At 42.1% G+C, this 19,345-nt stretch overlaps 1 protein-coding gene across 1 annotated transcript; it reads left to right on the plus strand.

The window, feature by feature from the left end:
- Window positions 1-7,878: 7,878 nt before the first annotated feature.
- Window positions 7,879-17,099, plus strand: macroh2a2 (macroH2A.2 histone). Its single transcript, XM_032542018.1, is given in 10 exon segments — window positions 7,879-7,900; window positions 8,149-8,326; window positions 9,791-9,897; window positions 10,968-11,165; window positions 12,476-12,574; window positions 13,361-13,460; window positions 13,561-13,650; window positions 15,690-15,740; window positions 15,743-15,863; window positions 16,544-17,099. Coding segments are annotated over 9 exon segments (1,104 nt in total). The 5' UTR covers window positions 7,879-7,900; window positions 8,149-8,154; the 3' UTR covers window positions 16,710-17,099.
- The last annotated feature ends 2,246 nt before the right edge of the window (window positions 17,100-19,345 follow it).

Below are 19,345 nucleotides of genomic sequence, written 5' to 3' on the forward strand. Positions count from 1 at the left end.
TTATCCCATAGACTTATTTGGTGAAAGAGACATCTGTAAATCATCTAATAATTCTGTTGTGGAGCGTCACAACCCTCGTGAAAATGATGTGGGTGTTGGAAGGTCCAGTAAAAGTCTAAATCACCATTTAAGAAAGTAGAGATGATTTTGATTAATTCTACATTAACAGAATTTCTGTCAATTTATCATAATCGCATTTGTTCTTTGTAGACTAAATATGCTTCTAAAGGTGCACTATGAGTCCAGCATGGTTTCAGCGGGATTTCATTTTTGTCTCCAACCGTAGGCATCTCTCCTTGATCCGCTATCTGCCCCCCCCCCATACAATTTACTATAACCTATTACTATTACCATATTCACTTAGCCCCGCCCATGACGATTGTGACTGGTTTAACGAAATGCAGATAAACCAGTTTTTCTCCCACCCAGGAATGCTGTGTGGACTAGCCAGACCTTCCTCCACCGCACTGTGGAAGAAGGTCTGGCACTGCGAGACTATGGTTAAAGAAATAACCACATGGTTAGTGTTAGAGAACATCCGTGTTCACTGACTAAACGTTGATTCAAGTTTGCAGAAAATGAACAGCAGTCTACCGTGTTCACGGCCAACTGGCTGTTGACCCATCCATCCTCTGTGACCTCATGTGACCTCTCACCTGTCACCTCCTCATTTGCGCCTGACAGATAAGAGTAATCATTTCTACGGCAACAAGAGGGCGTTGTCACTTGCCTGTAAATATATGTTATTTTGGGGCACTGATGCTCTCCTTTTTCTTGAAAGATAAGTCTCCACAGGCAGAGGACACGATTGTCCACTGTCTCCAACACACTTTCCATTGCAAATGAAGCTCTCTCCAGTTCTCTTTCAGCCTTTTTTTTTACTGCAGATCCAATTTATAATGAAGCTATTGCATATCTATGGTGAAATATATAAAATGTCCTAAAATCAGAAACACATGCTGTATTTTGCTCCTTAACTTTGGGCATTTTGTCCCCAGTAGATTTACTCTGAAAGCGGTCATTATTTGGCTATTCTATCATTATCATCTCCCCTGGAACACATTACCTCAAATCACCAAATGCTATATTCATTTTTACTTTGGATCCTCTTATTTTTATTCTGCCCAGTTTCCAAACAGGCACCTTTTGCCAATGAACTTTTACTCTCTGTTTTACAACAGCAAGGTTATTTCTGACAAATCAAAACAGAAATAACCATAAAGCCAAGACTTGATTGGTGGGATGGAGTCTCCAGCAGGATCTCTTCCATGTTTTTAAAGCCCATGGTGTCCACTAACCTAGCCCACCAAACGTTAACCTGTTGGGATTGAATGAATTGAATTTTATCTTGATTCTGTTGGTAGTGCTAAAGACACAAACACAACCCTTCTCTAGTTCTATAATTGACATAATGCACCCACGGCGACACAGGTGTCACACACTCTTTAAATGCTTTGAAACGTTACTCATTTCACTTTAGTGTTGGTTTAAACTCATGAGAAAAGCATTTCTTGCTGTGTGCCTGGTCAGCACAAATGACAGAACAAGCTTATTTTTTTACTTTGTTTCTATTGTAAGATTCAAGCCTTCTAACAATTATCATGCTGACATAACATGTTCTATATTTTCTCTGCTCTTCAGCACATTGGACCCAGTTAAAGTCATAGACAACGCACTCTCACTCAGTCCTGCACTGCCCACTGCTGGGGATTTGATTTTTTTCTCTCTAACAACCAGTACTTCATATGTAACAGAAATGATCCTTATCATGTCCACTCACATTATTAATAATCTTTAAGTATCTACTACACAGCCCTGTTAAGCCCGGTCATGTCTGATTACCTATCTTTGTGATGTCACAATTTCCTTTAATTCTATCTTTCGTTAAACAGAAATCCACGTCATTAGGTTTAAAATTAAAGCCAGTATTGTTTATTTAGCCTATTTTTTTCCCCTTTAAGATGAATTTGGATGTTTAAATGCTGAAGGCTCATCAGCACAGAACATGTGACTGACACAGGACTGTCTATGATCACATTTCCTTTATCCCCATTAAACTGAAAGAATTACAAATTACTGCAATACAATATATCCCACTATCAAATCAGTTTCAAGATTTGTGGCGGTGGAAATAAATACACATAAAATCACATTTTATTGTACAATTAACAAACAATCAATCCACAAGGGTACAGCATGGACTTCAAGGATTCAGCAGGCTGAGCCAGAGTCCGAAGCCTTTTGTTGCGCTCCATATATACGACATCCATAAAGGAAATCATTTTCATTATCATTAAGTGAGTTTGTAATGTTCTTTGGATGGGAATGAATATCTTTTTGATATGTTTTCTAAGTATGATGCCGAATGGTTTAAACACTGTATAATATACAGTGTTTGTCTTTGGTTACCTACGCCATAGGTCTATTTGATCTTCACCAGCCATGACAGTGGCGCTTGTGATGTGTGTGTGTGTGTGTGTGTGTGTGTGTGTACGTGTGTCATTGTGGTGTAATCAAACGGGGTTCTGGAGACACCTACTGTAGCAGGAACTTCCACAGAGGTAGTTCAGAGTTATGAGTACATTTCTGTCTCTCTGTCTGTCTTTCTGTCTGTTTGTCTATCTATTTCATTATTTTATTTTGTCACTCTTTATCATACTTTATCATCTTTATTCAGTTTGTGTTCATTTAGTTATTTTATTTATTTCAAATTGTTCTTGTTGTATCCGTCTGGATCTCACACCTTCCCATTGCCTTTTTATTGTGCTCCTTCTATCATTGATGACTGGCAGTATGAATATGTATACATGTTTCAGGTGTAATGGGTGACTGTTTCCCAATCCTTCAAGTTGAAAAATACTTTTGCTGTCTATAATGATCATTTTCTGCCACACACACACACACACACACACACACACACACACACACACACACACACACACACACACACACACACACACACACAGCTGCCATTCAAGGCCCTGGCGTGTCCAACAGAAGGAGCCAGGGATTGAACCGCGGTGATTACTGGATTTATGTACAGGTTAGATTGGGTTGTTGTTGTACAGGGTTGTGGTAAAGGTAGCAAACAGAATACTCTTCTATATAATATTGGGTGGATATAAGCTACAGTGTACAGGGGTGGTTTGATGCGCTTATATTGAGATAGTACATTCCTTTTGCTTAGACTTACCTATGGCAATGACAGGATACAATGCACATGCTACTGCACATTGTAGCAGTATACTACAGTAAGTTGATTAAGTATTACTGTGTTATTTTACAGGATTGTCGAATACCACAATGCTGATATAGCTGTTCCTTAGACTGATGACATGTGGAAATGAATTGTTCTTGGGTCTAATTGTTTTGGCATCCAGTGTTCAGTAGTGCCTACCAGAGGAGAAACATTCAAAAGTGTATTAATTTAACCTTGTGTTTTCTTGTGTTGTCCCTGTTCTCAAAACTTCTATAAGAGAAATATGGATTTCCTTTGAACCAAATTACCCAAAACTTTAAGTACAATGAATTTTGGGTACTCAATTTGATATCATTGGAAAAAAAATGAAAAGGATTTAAAACCTGACTAAACTTTGAGATGCATGTCTCTGATTATCCACCAACATAGGTTCCTCTAACATACGCAAAATAATGAATTATTTCAAAAGTAGGTATGATTTCCTATAAATTAGATTTATTGACCATGAATTCCAAAAAGAAGTGTTAAACTATTAGTAATAAGTTGGTGTTAGTGAAAAATAACATTGAAAACATTTTTTCTTTAAATGACAAACACATTGGAAAAAGTGCTTTAAAAATGGGATGAAAGCTTCAGAAAATGAGTCAAAATATTTAAAAAAAGACTTTCACAATAAAAGTGTTAATTCGGACCCAGAAGGACAACAAGTGCAGGTCAACCGGAAGACAACACAAGGGTTGAGTCTATTTTGAGTTGGTTATTACCACTAAGTATTCTCATAACTCATTGTCGACTGGTATCTAATTGAAGTGAACATTGATAGCATTCTATCTTGAAGCTCCTGAAAATGTCTCCAACATATTGTTTGACAAACATCCAGACTCTTCCTGTCTTCCTGAAAATCCACTTGCATTGTTGAAACTAACTTTTTGTTATGTACTCCATCAGACCATATCTGTGTCTATTATTGCCAAAGTTCTGTTCTGATTACATAACAGCGCAGCATTGTAGATTGAAGTCCCAATATTGCACAGTTGGAATAATAATGTAGCCAACAACAAATCAGACATGACAACAATTATATATTAATTGTCTAAGTGCAATATTTTTAAGTAATCATCGTTATTGTGTTTAATTGCAATTAATTGCTAACATTAGCTTAGGTCTTAAGACTGGTTATGGTAATGTCAGTTTAATAATTAAAACAAGTGTGGATACTTTTCTGAGCTGTGTACTTGAGTTTTTACACCATCTGGGTCACATGACAGTGATATAACCAGAACATCTATCCTGGGATTTATTGACAAATGTACTATGTTTTAAAAATATATATATATTTTTTAATTTGACTTATAGAGACAATTATATCATTAATCACAATTTGTTACAGCTCTATAGATGACCTATCTCAAGGAACTGCTTGCAGCTTATTTTCAGAACATCCTGATTAGACAACTGTTGTGGCTGGGATTTAATAAAGCGATATTCTTAAAGCTTAAGTGCGTAACTTTTTTATATTAATGCACGTCTGTTACATCCAAGTTGATACTAAGCTAATAAAGACTGTCAGCTCCACACAACTCTCTGTATTTCTCAGTATGAATATGTTTAGAAGATTGTGGTGTCCGGCGACTTTCCCGCGCAGAACCTTGAGTGAAGATAATTCTTCTGAAGAGTCCATCGTGTTTTTTAGCCTGCCGTGTCCTCCTTGGCTACTAGCAACTGTCAACGGCGATATCCTGTGGACTAACAATAGTTTTGGTTTTATTTAGAATTCCTCTTGGGGGCGGCAGAAACTACACACTAGATTAAAGATCATTATAAATGAAATTTGAGACCTATATCACAATGTAAAAAAACAACAACATAATTGTCAGAGTCCGGAAACATCAATTAACTTGCCCTTCCACAGAGTGGAAGAATTAAATCCGTTCTGAAAGAGACTTAATTTTTAATTTTTTTAATTTAAAAAAAATAATTTTTATTCATCCCCAATGGGGAAATTACAATTTACACTCTGTGTCCACACTTGTTAGTAATCACACACAATCCTGAACTACACACACACACACACACACACAGGATCTATACATGCACTAATGGAGAGATGTCAGAGTGGAGGGGGGGGGGGGGGGGGCTGTCAGCCAAACCAGCGCCCTGAGCGGGTGGGGGGGGGGTACGGTGCCTTGCTCAAGAGCACCGTTGCAGTGCCCAGGAGGTGAAGTGGCATATCTCCAGCCACCAATCCACACTCCCTACTTTTGGTCCATACGGGGACTTGAACCAGTGACCCTCCGGTTCCAAACACAACTCCCTATGGACTGAGCTACTGCCACTTGCACTCAGCTGCAATATAGTTGCATGTTGGTCAGAGAAATTAAGAAATGAAGCTGCGGTAGCATTTCACTGACAAAACGTAGACCTGTTCAAAACTATTTAAGACCTAGAACGCAATTCTTCAGCGGACTTAAGACTTTTTAAGGCCTAACATTCTGATTTTGAAATTTTCGACTTTGTAAGACCCTGCGGAAACCCTAGTAATTTGAGTAGCATCTGTCCGTACCCAGCCTAGCCCGTCGCGTACCGTCGGGACCCATCGGGCTCAGGTTGGGTTTTGTGTATCCATGCCTTACTGGGCACATGTCTTTTGGAGGTCTTTCTTGCCTTCCAACTCACAAAATGATCCACTCCATCAGCGGCTCCTTAACTTTTTCCTTATGGCCCCTCTATTTGTAGATATAAATATAATCAAGCCATGCTGTGTACTTAGCTCACTAGATAAGGGGGGGGGGGCAGGCTGCCACTTTTGAACCTGTTACATTAGACAGGCCAGTTTGGTTTCCCCTTTCACTTGCCAGTTTGTTTTATTTGTTTATTGATTTGGCGCCATCTTCAGCCCTTTTTCTTAACTCCCTCGCCTCGATTGATTTGATATGCAACCTTTATATATACAGTAATTATTGGACCACTTACCATTAAGTGAGTATGGCTGTCATCTCCCTTCATGGGTCTATTGGCTTTGACACATCAAAGATGGAGTCAAGTGATCTGATTGGCTCGCTTGGGATTTTTTCCTCTGATGCATCAAACAGTGGCAGCATCATCTGTCTGCATTCCTCCCCACAGTATGCATGTTGAAAGAGGAGACGCTATAGTCACTACCTGTTAGATCTGGATTTGTGTACATTTCATTTATATTTTACATATAGCCTTCAGTAAACCACAAAGAAACTGCCTGTTTAGGCATGTTTAGGCCTAATAGCCTGCTCCAAGGCCTTATGAGAGGTCATTTTTTGGTACCATTTAGTATCTAGTTATTATTCATAATATCTATTTGCTTTGGTAACATTGCTACCTTCACATGTGATCCCATCGCGTTCCTTTCCACCAACATAGTCCTTGTTGAAGCCATGTTAGGGGGGCGTTTTCACTGAATTTTTCCCCTTTGCAGCATCAGTAGCACAGAGCCTGCCTCCAACCAGACTACGCTGTTCCTGCTTGCTCTGTGGGGTTTTTCTAAGGTCGGGGAAGCTAGATTACGCGCAAGGACAGAACATACACAGAACCAAAACTCCCGCGGGGATTCGGCAGTTTTCCGTGCAGGAGCATCTCTGACTCGCGCTGACTCGCGTGATAAGAGGAGAAAACAGGTAACACTTGGACGCTTTTTCATTTCCCAAACCCAGGCGCATAACCGGATTGACGGAGACGCTTTACGTTCCATGTCTGATGTGATTACACTGGATGGAAGGATTAGAGGCTACATGAAAAAGCAGGGGGCGGGCGGGGGCACGTTAAAAGAAATAGGTCGTTGTGGTTAATGTCTCTATTGTGGAGTAACACGCGAAAGTGCCTCGCGGAATGTTTAGGTTCTGAATATTTGCGTTTAGCTAAACGAAGCCGAGCTGGCATAACGTTAGCTAACATTGACCCCTAGCTTAATGTTTCATCTCCCCCGGCTGAATATGCGCCAGTAAATAATACACGTCTCGGTTGAGTTACCGTGTCAGGCTTTTATACGATTTAAATAACCGAAAAATTCAACCTTAACGTCTGCGTAGCTACGTCGAAGGGGTGTTGCTTGCTTCACTGTAACGTTTGGTTCGGTAGGCTACGGTAACGTTAGCCTATATACGGCCCCGGTCACATTCCCGTCTTTTTCCATTGGGCTCGTGCGCCGAACACCACACTCACACATTATATCCCTCCACCGTTAACGCCAGCGGGGAGCTGCATTAATGCTACGTGGAAATGATGTGTGTGTGTGTGTGTGTGTTGAGCGGCGCTGCTGCAGGCCGCAGCCTATCACACCGCTCAGTGCCCCGACGTGTTTACATGGAAACCTCGGGGGGTGAACGGTAACCTTTCCTCCCAACATGGACGGTCCACGTACGGCGTGTACAACTGGACCGACTGGCCTCATGGCCCCCGAGATACTGGACGTGACGTTTCCTCCTAGTACAGCACTATTTAATAACCCCATTACAGATTTTTAATCAGTTGTGCTGGAGGATGCCTACACTAACGTTACCTGATACATGACTGAGTTATTCATTTATTTTTTCGAAATGATTTATCCAGGATTTGATAGAAAAACCACAGTAAAAACATGGAAAATCCATGAATATCACAAGTGTCTTCCCATCATCTGTCTGTGTTTGTTACACATTTAATTCAACCCTCATAAATCATCTGTAAAGGGTAAGTCATACATAACCTTGTCCAATTATTGCTCAATTGTCCAAGCAGAAGGTGTTTATGGCAAAGTAGTTAATTTCCTTAATTTTTTCGATAGCATTGCTATATAGCACTGTGGTTTCAGTCCCTTAAAGCTCTCTATTATCTATTGTATGTTATCACTCTTTCATAGTATGTATGTGTTGTGTTTAAAAAGCTGCTGTATGTGTATGTTATTATGATGGGACTGACTGTCTTTGTCCTCTGTCCAGAGCACCATGTCAGCCAGAGGAGGAAAGAAGAAGGCCACCAAGCTGTCCCGTTCAGCCCGGGCAGGTGTCATCTTCCCTGTGGGAAGGATGATGAGGTACCTGCGCACCGGCACGCACAAATACCGCATCGGCATGGGGGCGCCGGTCTACATGGCAGCCGTTATCGAGTACCTGGCAGGTAAGGGGGCCACCATAAGTCAAGTCTGGAACCGCATACTGTACTGCTGTAAACATAGCCACAACTTTCACTGTTATGTACTAGAGGCCGACCGATACAGTATGTCGGTGGGCCAATATTATCGGCCAATATTAGGCATTTTCCAAACTATCGTTATTTTATCGTTTTTTAATCATTCATCAGAATCATTCATATTGGCAAATCAATGATTGTGATGAATGAATATAAAAAAAAAAAATAAAAAATAGACACCCTTCAACCATGTTAAGAGTGACGGCATTGCATAGTCTGTCCACCAGAGGACGCTCTACAACGTCCCTGTTAGTGATGGCGTTGCATAGTCTGTCCACCAGAGGACGCTCTACAACGTCCCTGTTAGTGATGGGGTTGCATAGTCTGTCCACCAGAGGACGCTCTACAACGTCCCTGTTAGTGATGGCGTTGCATAGTCTGTCCACCAGAGGACGCTCTACAACGTCCCTGTTAGTGATGGCGTCGCATAGTCTGTCCACCAGAGGACGCTCTACAACGTCCCTGTTAGTGATGGCGTTGCATAGTCTGTCCACCAGAGGACGCTCTACAACGTCCCTGTTAGTGATGGCGTTGCATAGTCTGTCCACCAGAGGACGCTCTACAACGTCCCTGTTAGTGATGGCGTTGCATAGTCTGTCCACCAGAGGACGCTCTACAACGTCCCTGTTAGTGATGGCGTTGCATAGTCTGTCCACCAGAGGACGCTCTACAACGTCCCTGTTAGTGATGGCGTTGCATAGTCTGTCCACCAGAGGACGCTCTACAACGTCCCTGTTACTGATGGCGTTGCATAGTCTGTCCACCAGAGGACGCTCTACAACGTCACTGTTGGCAACACTGATTACTTTTTGTTCAAAGGACATTACGTTTTTGGGAATTGTTTCAGACAACCTTTCCGGACTCTGATGTCTGACTTTTTTTCGTGATAAAGGTCTTACATTTCATCCATAACGGTCTTAAAAATATCTTAAAAAGTCTTCAATTTGACTTGGTGAAATCTGCAGAAACCCTGCGTATGAGACATGCAATAATACAGTCAAAGATATTTTACTTTTTTGATTAAATAAAAGCACGTCAACAACTCCACATGTCTGGTCGTTTCCAGTGTGGCTCTCAGGGAAGTTGAGTTAGACACCCCTGGACCATCTGTAAAGCATTATGATAAAAAACTATAGCAATAACAGTTTATTATAGCATGGGTCTCTTTCTTTTGGAAACAGGAATGGGAGTAAATTCCCTGCGCCATAAGCCAGTAACACAAAGAAAGAAAGAAGTGTCTTTGGTATGTGTATGTCCACATTACTGCTCATAGTAGAGTCTGGTTTAAACTTGTTACATTGTTGTTCCTGATGGGCTGGAGAGGAAAGCGTTTAAATACCTGAACACACCCTTGATGTTTGATGGCTTTCACTGTGTCTTCTCTCCCTGAAGCTGAGATCTTGGAGTTGGCAGGAAACGCAGCACGGGACAACAAGAAGGGCAGAATAACTCCCAGGCACATCAAGCTGGCTGTGGCCAACGATGAGGAACTCAACCAGGTACCCGGGACTAGAAGGGGCCAACTGAGATCTGCTTATACAGTCTGGAAGGTTTTCACTTTATCAAAATACCCAGTCCCCTTAGGGAAACTGTTTAGTCAAATTCAAGGGGAGAATAAGAAAAGAGCGAGTCAATAAGTGTATAAAAGTAACGTAAAGCAACATTGCTACAGTAAGAAAAAAAAAGATCATGCTCCTAAAACAATGGAATGTACAAATTTTATAGAGCTCAACAGTGACCGCCAGCTTCTTTAACAGCTCTGGTTCCCGAAGTGGTTTTCCCCATTCAGTTGTTCAGTTGATGTTTCAGAAATTGCTTGTGTGAAATGTTTTAAGCCTGGAACCAAATCAACCAGCTACGAGAGGAATCATGACCATTAACATTTGATTTGGTGCAAAAAGACATTTTGAAAACAGCAAAAAAGGCAAAAGGTCCAAGACTGTGGACAGAGACTATCAGAGACCTCAGTGGTGGAAGCTCGCTCTAACATACAGTAACGCAGCTACAGTAAACATTTCCATAGAAACAGCGAGATGGACCAATCAGAGAAGTCGCTGTTATGCTTATGATTGTGGGCAGTGCAGTATTTCTCCATAAGATTTTGAATAAACCATGTTTGACCTAAAACCGGGTTGATTTTATACGGACTTCTAAACTTTAGTACCACATCCTCGTAGCTCATGGTCCGTCTGTCTCGGATGGTTTAGATTGTTGAGCTCTATTGTAGTGCAGTGTGAACATGAATAAAGTATGAACATAAATAAGTACAGTGTGAGTAAAAGTAGCAGCAGTGAATAAATAACAAATGAGGAGTAATAAAAGTGTGTACTCAGGATAATGGGAGTGAAAGTCTTCCTCCTGGAGTGCGAGGCATATGCGTGGTGATTGGGAAGGTTTCACATGACAGCAGATGGTGTGTGTAGCAGCTAATATGTCAGGAGGCGTGAAGTGTCCCAACACTGTGGGTAACCTCAGCTTGGACCAACCACAGTCATTTCACATCTGTTTGCACATGACTGTTACTGTGTGTCGTAGTCAAACCGTGTTACGGAAAGGTTTTCTCCATCAGCTTTTGCGGGGGGTGACCATATCTAACGGAGGGGTTCTGCCTCGGATCCATCCAGAGCTGCTCTCCAAGAAGAGGGGGGGCCGGGTGAAAGCAGAAAGCCAGGCGTCCGTCCCCGAGAAGCAGGAAGAACGCTCAAAGAGCAAGAAACCCGTCAAACCATTGAAAAAGGTTAAAGGCAAACGAGGCCGCAAGCCAAAGGTCAGTCAACATCACAGAAAACTCACGAACTGGGGGGGGTGGGGGGGGGGGCAGTTAAGGCCTCAGTTGGCTTCAAATTAAATGTGTTTTTAGATTCTTGAACAGCGTCTAAAACCACATGATGGGGCGAACGCCAGGGCATGTACCAGAGCTCAGTCCAGATTCCGACGTGCGGCCTTTTGTCTCTCTCCTCTTCCTCTCCCTGTCTACAGCCGTTCTATCAATTATCTTCAAACAGCAGAATCAGGCATCTGATTATTCACTTCACTTTCCAAAATAGACAATTAAACTGAGTGACTTGGCAGTTGACTGGTTTCCTCATATGATACCCCCCCCCCCCTCTCCCACTCTGTTTTTGCTGTCAACTGCTGTCTAAATCTATTTTAGACACTTGCGTCTGACTTTGCACATCTCTAAAGGTGGTGTGTTCAGGTGCATGCTGGGCTCACAGGGAGGTGTGTTCAGGTGCATTCTGGGCATGCTGGGCCTACAGGAAGGTGTGTTCAGGTGCATTCTGGGCGTATTGCTATCTTGAGGCAGTGGGAAGTGATCGCAACATTGACCAACAAAAACCTCTAAAGTCAATATCGCAGCATTTCATTGTTATTATAACAGCGCGTTAAATGCTCCACACACACTATGCTTGTTACACACACAGGGACACACACTATGCTTGTTACACACACAGGGACACACACATACTTGTTACACACACAGGGACACACACTATGCTTTTACACACACAGGGACACACACTATGGTTGTTACACTGTTACACACACAGGGACGCACACTATGCTTGTTACACACACAGGGAAGCAGCACACACACATGCAAAAGATTACAAATAAAAATATGAAGGTGGTTATGATGGGTATTCCATCATAACAGCTCTGAGGTCCAAACGCGCCTGACCTCTGATTGGCTGTTTAAGGGAATGGAAGAGGACCTCTGATTGGCTGTTAAAGGGAATGGAAGAGGACCTCTGATTGGCTGTTAAAGGGAATGGAAGAGGAGCTCTGATTGGCTGTTAAAGGGAATGGGAGAGGACCTCTGATTGGTTGATTGCATGTTACCCAGAACATCTGATTAATGAAGACCCTAAGTCCAACCCTTTAGGACCATGCACCCAGCGCGCCCTACATGATCCTGATCCATGATCGTTCAGACAGGGCCCCCAGTGTGGGGGGGTGCAAAAAATCAATTCACAATTCAAGGTCTACCGATTCAAAATCAATTCCAAAAATCTATTTATTTTGAATTACAATTTAATTATGGTTTAAATATGTCTTTTTTCCAATCTGACAAAGAGCACAGACAACGAGTCGGTACCAAACTCCACAGTAGAAGACGGCCCCGGAGACGGGTTCACCATCCTGTCAGCAAAGAGCCTGTTCCTCGGACAGAAGGTAAGACATGTCTCTGAGAGTCTCTGGGGGACAGCGCCGCTATATGAACTGAAGGTCAGAGCCAGTGTAAATATGTAATCATAAAGCCCAGCTCAGACCAAAGAATTGCGACAAGATGAGTCGAAACTTGTAAAAGTACCAAGATGCCGGTCTGCAACGTTCTGAAAGCTGTCTCTTCACACCAGTGGGACGAGACTGTCTATCATCTCCATAGCAACATCGCTTTGTACTTCCGTTCTAACTTCCGATGTTCAGGCTTTTTCTGTAGCTGGATTTATCATTTGTTGCCTCTAAATATGAATAAGGATAATATAAGTGATAGTGGGATGCTTGCCACAGCTGCGTTTCTAGTGAGGAATCACGGATAGGTTTTATTTCTCTGATCCCTCCCTCAGTCACTCTCTCGCTCGCTCGACCACACACCATGCTCACTGGCGCTCGCTGAGACTCCGTCTGAAACGGCCATTTCCACCAGCTGACTGCTTGGAACATAGACATAAAATGGATTTAATTTCTATAGTTTATAGCTGACTCCACCAGCTGACATCTCTATTGGCTGAAACAGGAGACGTCTCCTACGTCCTAAGACCAGCCTCTGGCAGGAGTGGAGCTGAGACGGGTCTCGTCTCCAGTGTTGGGTCTGAACTGGTGCAGAGCAACAACAGTGTTCGCTCACTGGGATGAACCAACATATCAGTCAAGATTTCCACATTTACCTTATAAAGTAGGACAGAAAAGTCCAGCAGCTGTTTTCATCCCTGTGTTGATGACTTTGTGAATCCACAGCTTTCTCTAACAGAGAGTGAAATCAACAAAATTGGAACGATCAAAGTGGAGGGAATAATTAACCCTACGAACGCAGAGATGGACCTTAAAGACGGAGTGGGTGAGGAGGACGTGTGCTTGCGCACTTTTTATCTTAATCACGTTTTCAGACTTCCCCCTATCCATCCAGTCATGTGTTCATCTGCTGTGCCGGTTTCCAGGAAACGCCTTGGAGAAAGCTGGAGGCCGAGAGTTCCTGGAGGGGGTCAAGGAGCTGCGGAAGGCCCAGGGGCCTTTGGAGGTGGCATCAGGTACACGCTGTCCCGGGGCCCGTTCAGGAAGGAGGTTTAACCAGAACAGCTGATTTGAGTTCAGTCAGCTCGGAGTAGGTGGACTCAGGGTTAAGTGGGTGCACCGCCACAGTAAAAGGCTGCATGAATGGAGCCATGATACTACGATTCACCATGGCAACAACCACAAACAAACTGCTCGGCAGAAACACTCACGTACACGACCAGCAAGATTGAACATGTATTAGTTAAAATAAAGAAAAAGGTAACACAGCGGCTGCTGCAAAAGAGAGAGAATTTGCGTGGGAGAAAATAGCTGCTAGATTAAATACATAAGTTCCAATATAGTGTATTAATATCATGTATTCATAAGTATAATATTACTTGTGAAATGGTACCTATAATGTATAAAAGTCCTAGGTGTACTAATCCCATTCTAAAGCTGCAGCACCATCATTAACAGAATTATGATTCATAATCTTTTACTTCAAAGGGTTAATATCGTTAACCTTCAACCCTGTGGAACTCCTTCCTAATGTCTCTTACTGGCCGGTGTCCAGGGAACGCTACAACAACATTTAAAAAACGTTTCAGTCACGTTCCTCTGACGGCGCTTCACTAACATGATCCACATCAACGATGTAAAGAAAACCGTTGTTAGCTTTAAAACATAATGCAACAAAAACAATGTGCTGGGACGTAGGGCATGTCCACGATGGGTGGTGTTAGTGATATGAGGACAAAAAAAACGTTTCATAGTCTATGCCTAACATAGTTGATAAAGCAATATTTTTATTCATGCAGATAACAAACTGCGCTAAAATGCGTCTGATACAGACTGAATGAATGAATGAGGAAATGAAAGTGCGCTATGGGGCAAATGTGCATTGTCAATTTTTTTGTTGTTGTTGCCGCTGACAGACTCAGATTATTATTTTGAATGTCTGACAACATTACGGAAAGGATTCAAACAGAAATAGCTCTTCTTCAAACGAGTAAAAAGCTCTTTGTTTAACCAGAAACAGCTCTGAGGTCGCTACCGCTAAACCCACCAGACTCCATTTAAATAAACTATACTTTTAGCGTGTATGGAGCCAACCTATTTTCACATGTAAATCGGTAAACTATGTGTTTATTTCAACCAAAACTAGAGTTATGATAGTTGGAAAAATGGAAAGACAACCCAAAACGAATTTTCATAGTTTCATTTTGTTTCTGTCAACTTTAAAAGAAGTGTGTTTTACGATTTTAAAATGACTGTTTATTTACATGGAGTCTGGTGGGTTTAGCGAACGCAATTTTACAGATGTTTTAATGTCTAGAAAAAGGATCTTACTCTTTAAGAGAAAGGTAGAGCTCCTTAGAAATCCTTTCCATAATGTTGTCAGACAGACTTAGAATATTAATCTGAGCCTGTCAGCGGCAAAACAGAACTTTTGTGGATGTAAACTAAAGGTGTGCAATTTCCCCATGACATTTCTTGAAAAAAAATATATGTATTTCATGCTTGTAGCTTATTTCGCTGCTGCCGATTCAGCGCTCTGTCCATGCTTCCAAGGAGGGCGAGGTAATCATGATATGAGACTAGATATTATCTTAGATTTTGGATACTGTAACATCAACAAGTGTCATTTTCTGAACTTACCAGACTGTTCTAGCTGTTTTATTATTTTCCTTTACCCACATAGTCATTATATCTACATTATGGAGTTTTATTTATCTAAAATTTTATTGTGAAAATATATTGGGAAAGCCCCAACCCTTCAATATTGTTGCAATATTGACATCAATGTTTTTGGTCCAACCTATTGTAATATCATATTTTCTCCATATCGCCCAGCCTTACTTCCAATGATTGAACTGTGTGTGTGTGTGTGTGTGTGTGTGTGTGTGTGTGTGTGTGTGTGTGTGTGTGTGTGTGTGTGTGTGTGTGTGTGTGTGTGTGTGTGTGTGTGTGTGTGTGTGTGTGTGTGTGTGTGTGTGTGTGTGTGTGTGTGTGTGTGTGTGTGTGTGTGTGTGTGTGTGTGTGTGGTGTGTGTGTGTGTGTGTGTCCCCTGCAGTGGCCGTGAGCCAGGCCAGTGGGATGGCCGCCCGCTTCATCATCCACTGTAACGTCCCCAGTGGGGTTCAGAGAAGTGCGAGGACCAGCTGGAGAAGACGGTGAAGAACTGCCTCTCCGCAGCCGAGGAGAAGAAGCTCAAGTCTGTGGCGTTCCCATCTCTCCCTGCTGGACGGTGAGCTCCCCTCTGACTCCCTGGGGGTCAGGACCAGTACTGCTGCTAATGTATTGGTCCAGTCAGGTCAGAGGTGCCACCCAGGTCGCTGGAGCTCTTATACTCACACACACAGTGTCCATGCACTTTCTCAGGAAATGTATTTGCATTTGGAGGGGCAAAAACCAACCAAACAATAACACAATAAACAAGGAATAAAACGGTTAAAAGAAACACCAATAAACCAGAGCAGGTTGTTCTCCTATCCCAGAATGCTGTGTGGACTAGCCAGACCCTCCTCAGCAGCTCTGTGGATGAAGGTCCGGTAAAGCGAGACTAACCAACATCTAATAATGTCTCTGTTTAGAAAAACTGATTACACAGAGAGCTCACGCAGCAGGAGCTGGACAATTAATAAAAAAAGATATGTGACGTTAAAAGAAATTAGAAAAAAGTACTGTTTAGGATCCGGTATCAAAGTCCCGGTCTCGGTGTGGAACATTACCCAGCCTGCTGACCAGTACCATTACTTTCAGAGTGCAGCGAGTTTCAGTATTTCTGTGACTGGATCTGTAGTAGCAGTAGTACTCAGTAGAACTAGCAGTAGTACTCAGTAGAACTAGCAGTAGTACTCAGTTATTTTACAGCTCTATGGTTTGTTGTCAGTCATGTGTTTTAGACCAGCTGAATCTGTGTCACAGGAACGGATTCCCCAAACAAACGGCCGCCCAGCTGATCCTCAAGGCCATCTCCAACCATTTTGTGTCGTCCACCAGCTCCTCTCTGAAAAACATTTACTTTGTTCTGTTCGACAGCGAGAGCATCGGAATCTACCTTCAGGAAATGGCCAAGCTGGACGCCAAGTGAGGATTCTGGTTTTAGGGGATTGTTTTTCTAACTGTTGTTTGTTGCAGGTGGTGTAGATAGGCGAAATGACAGTGGGGGGGGGAGGGGGGGGTTTGATGTGGAATCTGTCAAGGTTAACGAGGGGAAAAAAAACAATACGTGTGAGTGGAGTGCAGTTCACATTTACGTTCCACTGTCCCGTCAAGAGATTGCATTCTTTCTAGATTAGATAATTTAAATTCGTACAGTTTGCCATTATCGTTCCTCGTTTTAATGTTTTTACATTCCATGTACAAATATAACAGTTTTCCTGGCCTCTGTAGTTTCTGATACAGTTAGTTTACTAAAAAACTGTGGTTCTCATTCTGCTTTAATAAAACTCAGATGTTTTACACCAGAGATCCACAATTATATTTCTTTCTTTTTTAGGAATATTGTTGTGGAAATGTTTTATTTTATGAAATACAGTATCTTGTGTTACAATACAGTAACAAATGCACATATACACGTAGACCTCATAGAGCATTGATAGCAGACTGTTCTTTTCTTTAACGTGCTCGCAGCCATATGCACAAAACATCCGAAGGCCGTGACACACACACACACACACACACACACACACACACACACACACACACACACACACACACACACACACACACACACACACACACACACACACACACCACACACACACACACACACACACACACACACACACACACACACACACACACGTCAAAAATGGCCAAGGTTTGCATTTCAATTCAATTCGCAGAGTTTGCATGTTCCATCTTAAAAAACAATTGTACATAAATATACACACACACCTTTTATTATCCCCCTGGGTGTAGGGACGTATTACACGTAGTTTTGTTTAAACAATGCTGGCCGCGTCGGCGTCGCCACGCAAATAACCGCCGATGTCGGGCTTGTTTGAGATGAACTTGTGTTTGAATAATTGCGTAAAACCAAATCTAACAGTTATGGAGAGGTTACTTCTAAAATGTAATAGATTATAGCATACCAGTTACTGTCATTTGAGAGTAGTTATATTAAAATATTACTGTCTTTGAAGTGTAACCCTTTACACTCCTTTTGAGTTACTTTCTCCAAAACAACCCCAGAAGAATGACTCGGCGGGTAAATCCGGAGTTTCAGTGACCCTGCACATGCGGTGGCATGGTAACACCGTACAGATATGATTTCCATAATTGGTTTTCTAGGACTCTGTGCTTCATGGTACAGATGAACCAGCCAGAGGTGGAGATGATTAGGAGGATTAGCACATAGTTTGGCGAAGAAGTCTCAACTCAACTGTCAGTCTGATACCGTGGAGAGTTTATATGAATATTAATTAAACTAGAGGACTTTAAATCCACAATAACTTTACACCAACCGGCCGAGCCTCCCGAGGAGCAAGATGGAGGAGGGACATCAGAGGATACAGGTTGCATTTAAAGGTGCTCCGCCGCACAAAACCCTTTCTAATTCCATTTTTTGAAATGTGTTCGGTCCGTGTGTGCGTGTGCGTGTGCGTGTGTGTGTGTGTGTGTGTGTGTGTGTGTGTGTGTGTGTGTGTGTGTGTGTGTGTGTGTGTGTGTGTGTGTGTGTGTGTGTGTGTGTGTGTGTGTGTGATGTGGTGAATGTTAAGATGAACTGTTACCTCCTGTTATAACGTGTAAATGTAGTCTCAGGAGGACTCCTTGTGCTAAGATAAGATCTGAACACGTCTGTATTTCAGTGTAAAAAACAACACCAACACCAGAATAAGCACTTTCTTTACATTATATTTATTACATAGTAAAAAGTACTTTACCTTTTATTTATATATACACATATTCATTTAATTTCCTTTTCAAGCAAGACTCAGCTGCTGCCAAGAGTCCCCTACAACAAATCAACACCGCTTACAAAATGTCTCCTGTCGGTGGCTCTGTAAGGCTGTAGTGTCACCTGACTGCCAGCTGTACTACGGAAAAGGTAATCTCTTCTTTCCCAACTCAATAAATAACATTTAACATCGCTGAGAGAACCCCGGGGCCACGCTGAGCGGATGCTAAGCTGTCTACGTCACATTTGGCATTAACATGGTGAATTAGTCTCCATCAGTTTATCGGGGTCATGTCAATGTACACAAGGCACAATCAGCATGCAAGAACAGGGTCTATGGAAGAGAACTGTAGCGGCCCAGCGCCTCGTTGGGAGATGTAACCATAACTGAATTCATACCGTAGAAACGTTTCATACCGCCGAATTTATAGCACAACAACACTGTACTGAACACTAATCATCTAAATCCCACTCTGTTGAGTAGATCATTCACAGTGGTTTACATGTTTGAGAAATGGAAACCATATACATCATGCACAGCAATAGGCTGCCAGGCTCTATGACGGCTGATGAAGATCCATGTAGGATGGAAACATGGTTACATATTACATATTAAACCTGTGTGGCCGTTTCTTCATCGACCGTGTGTGTAACTCTCCTTTAATTCAAAGGGGAGCCACATCAGAAATTAGATTGGAGGTTTTATGTTTTGTATTCATGTTGTTAAAATGTAGTCTGTCCTATGTGATGGATCAAGTCAGGTCAAAAAAAAAAATCATAATAATGTCACAAGTCAGAAATAGTGACAAACAGATCCCAACGGG

This window comes from Etheostoma spectabile, chromosome 17 (assembly GCF_008692095.1).
Source record: "Etheostoma spectabile isolate EspeVRDwgs_2016 chromosome 17, UIUC_Espe_1.0, whole genome shotgun sequence".
Lineage (NCBI taxonomy): Eukaryota > Metazoa > Chordata > Actinopteri > Perciformes > Percidae > Etheostoma > Etheostoma spectabile.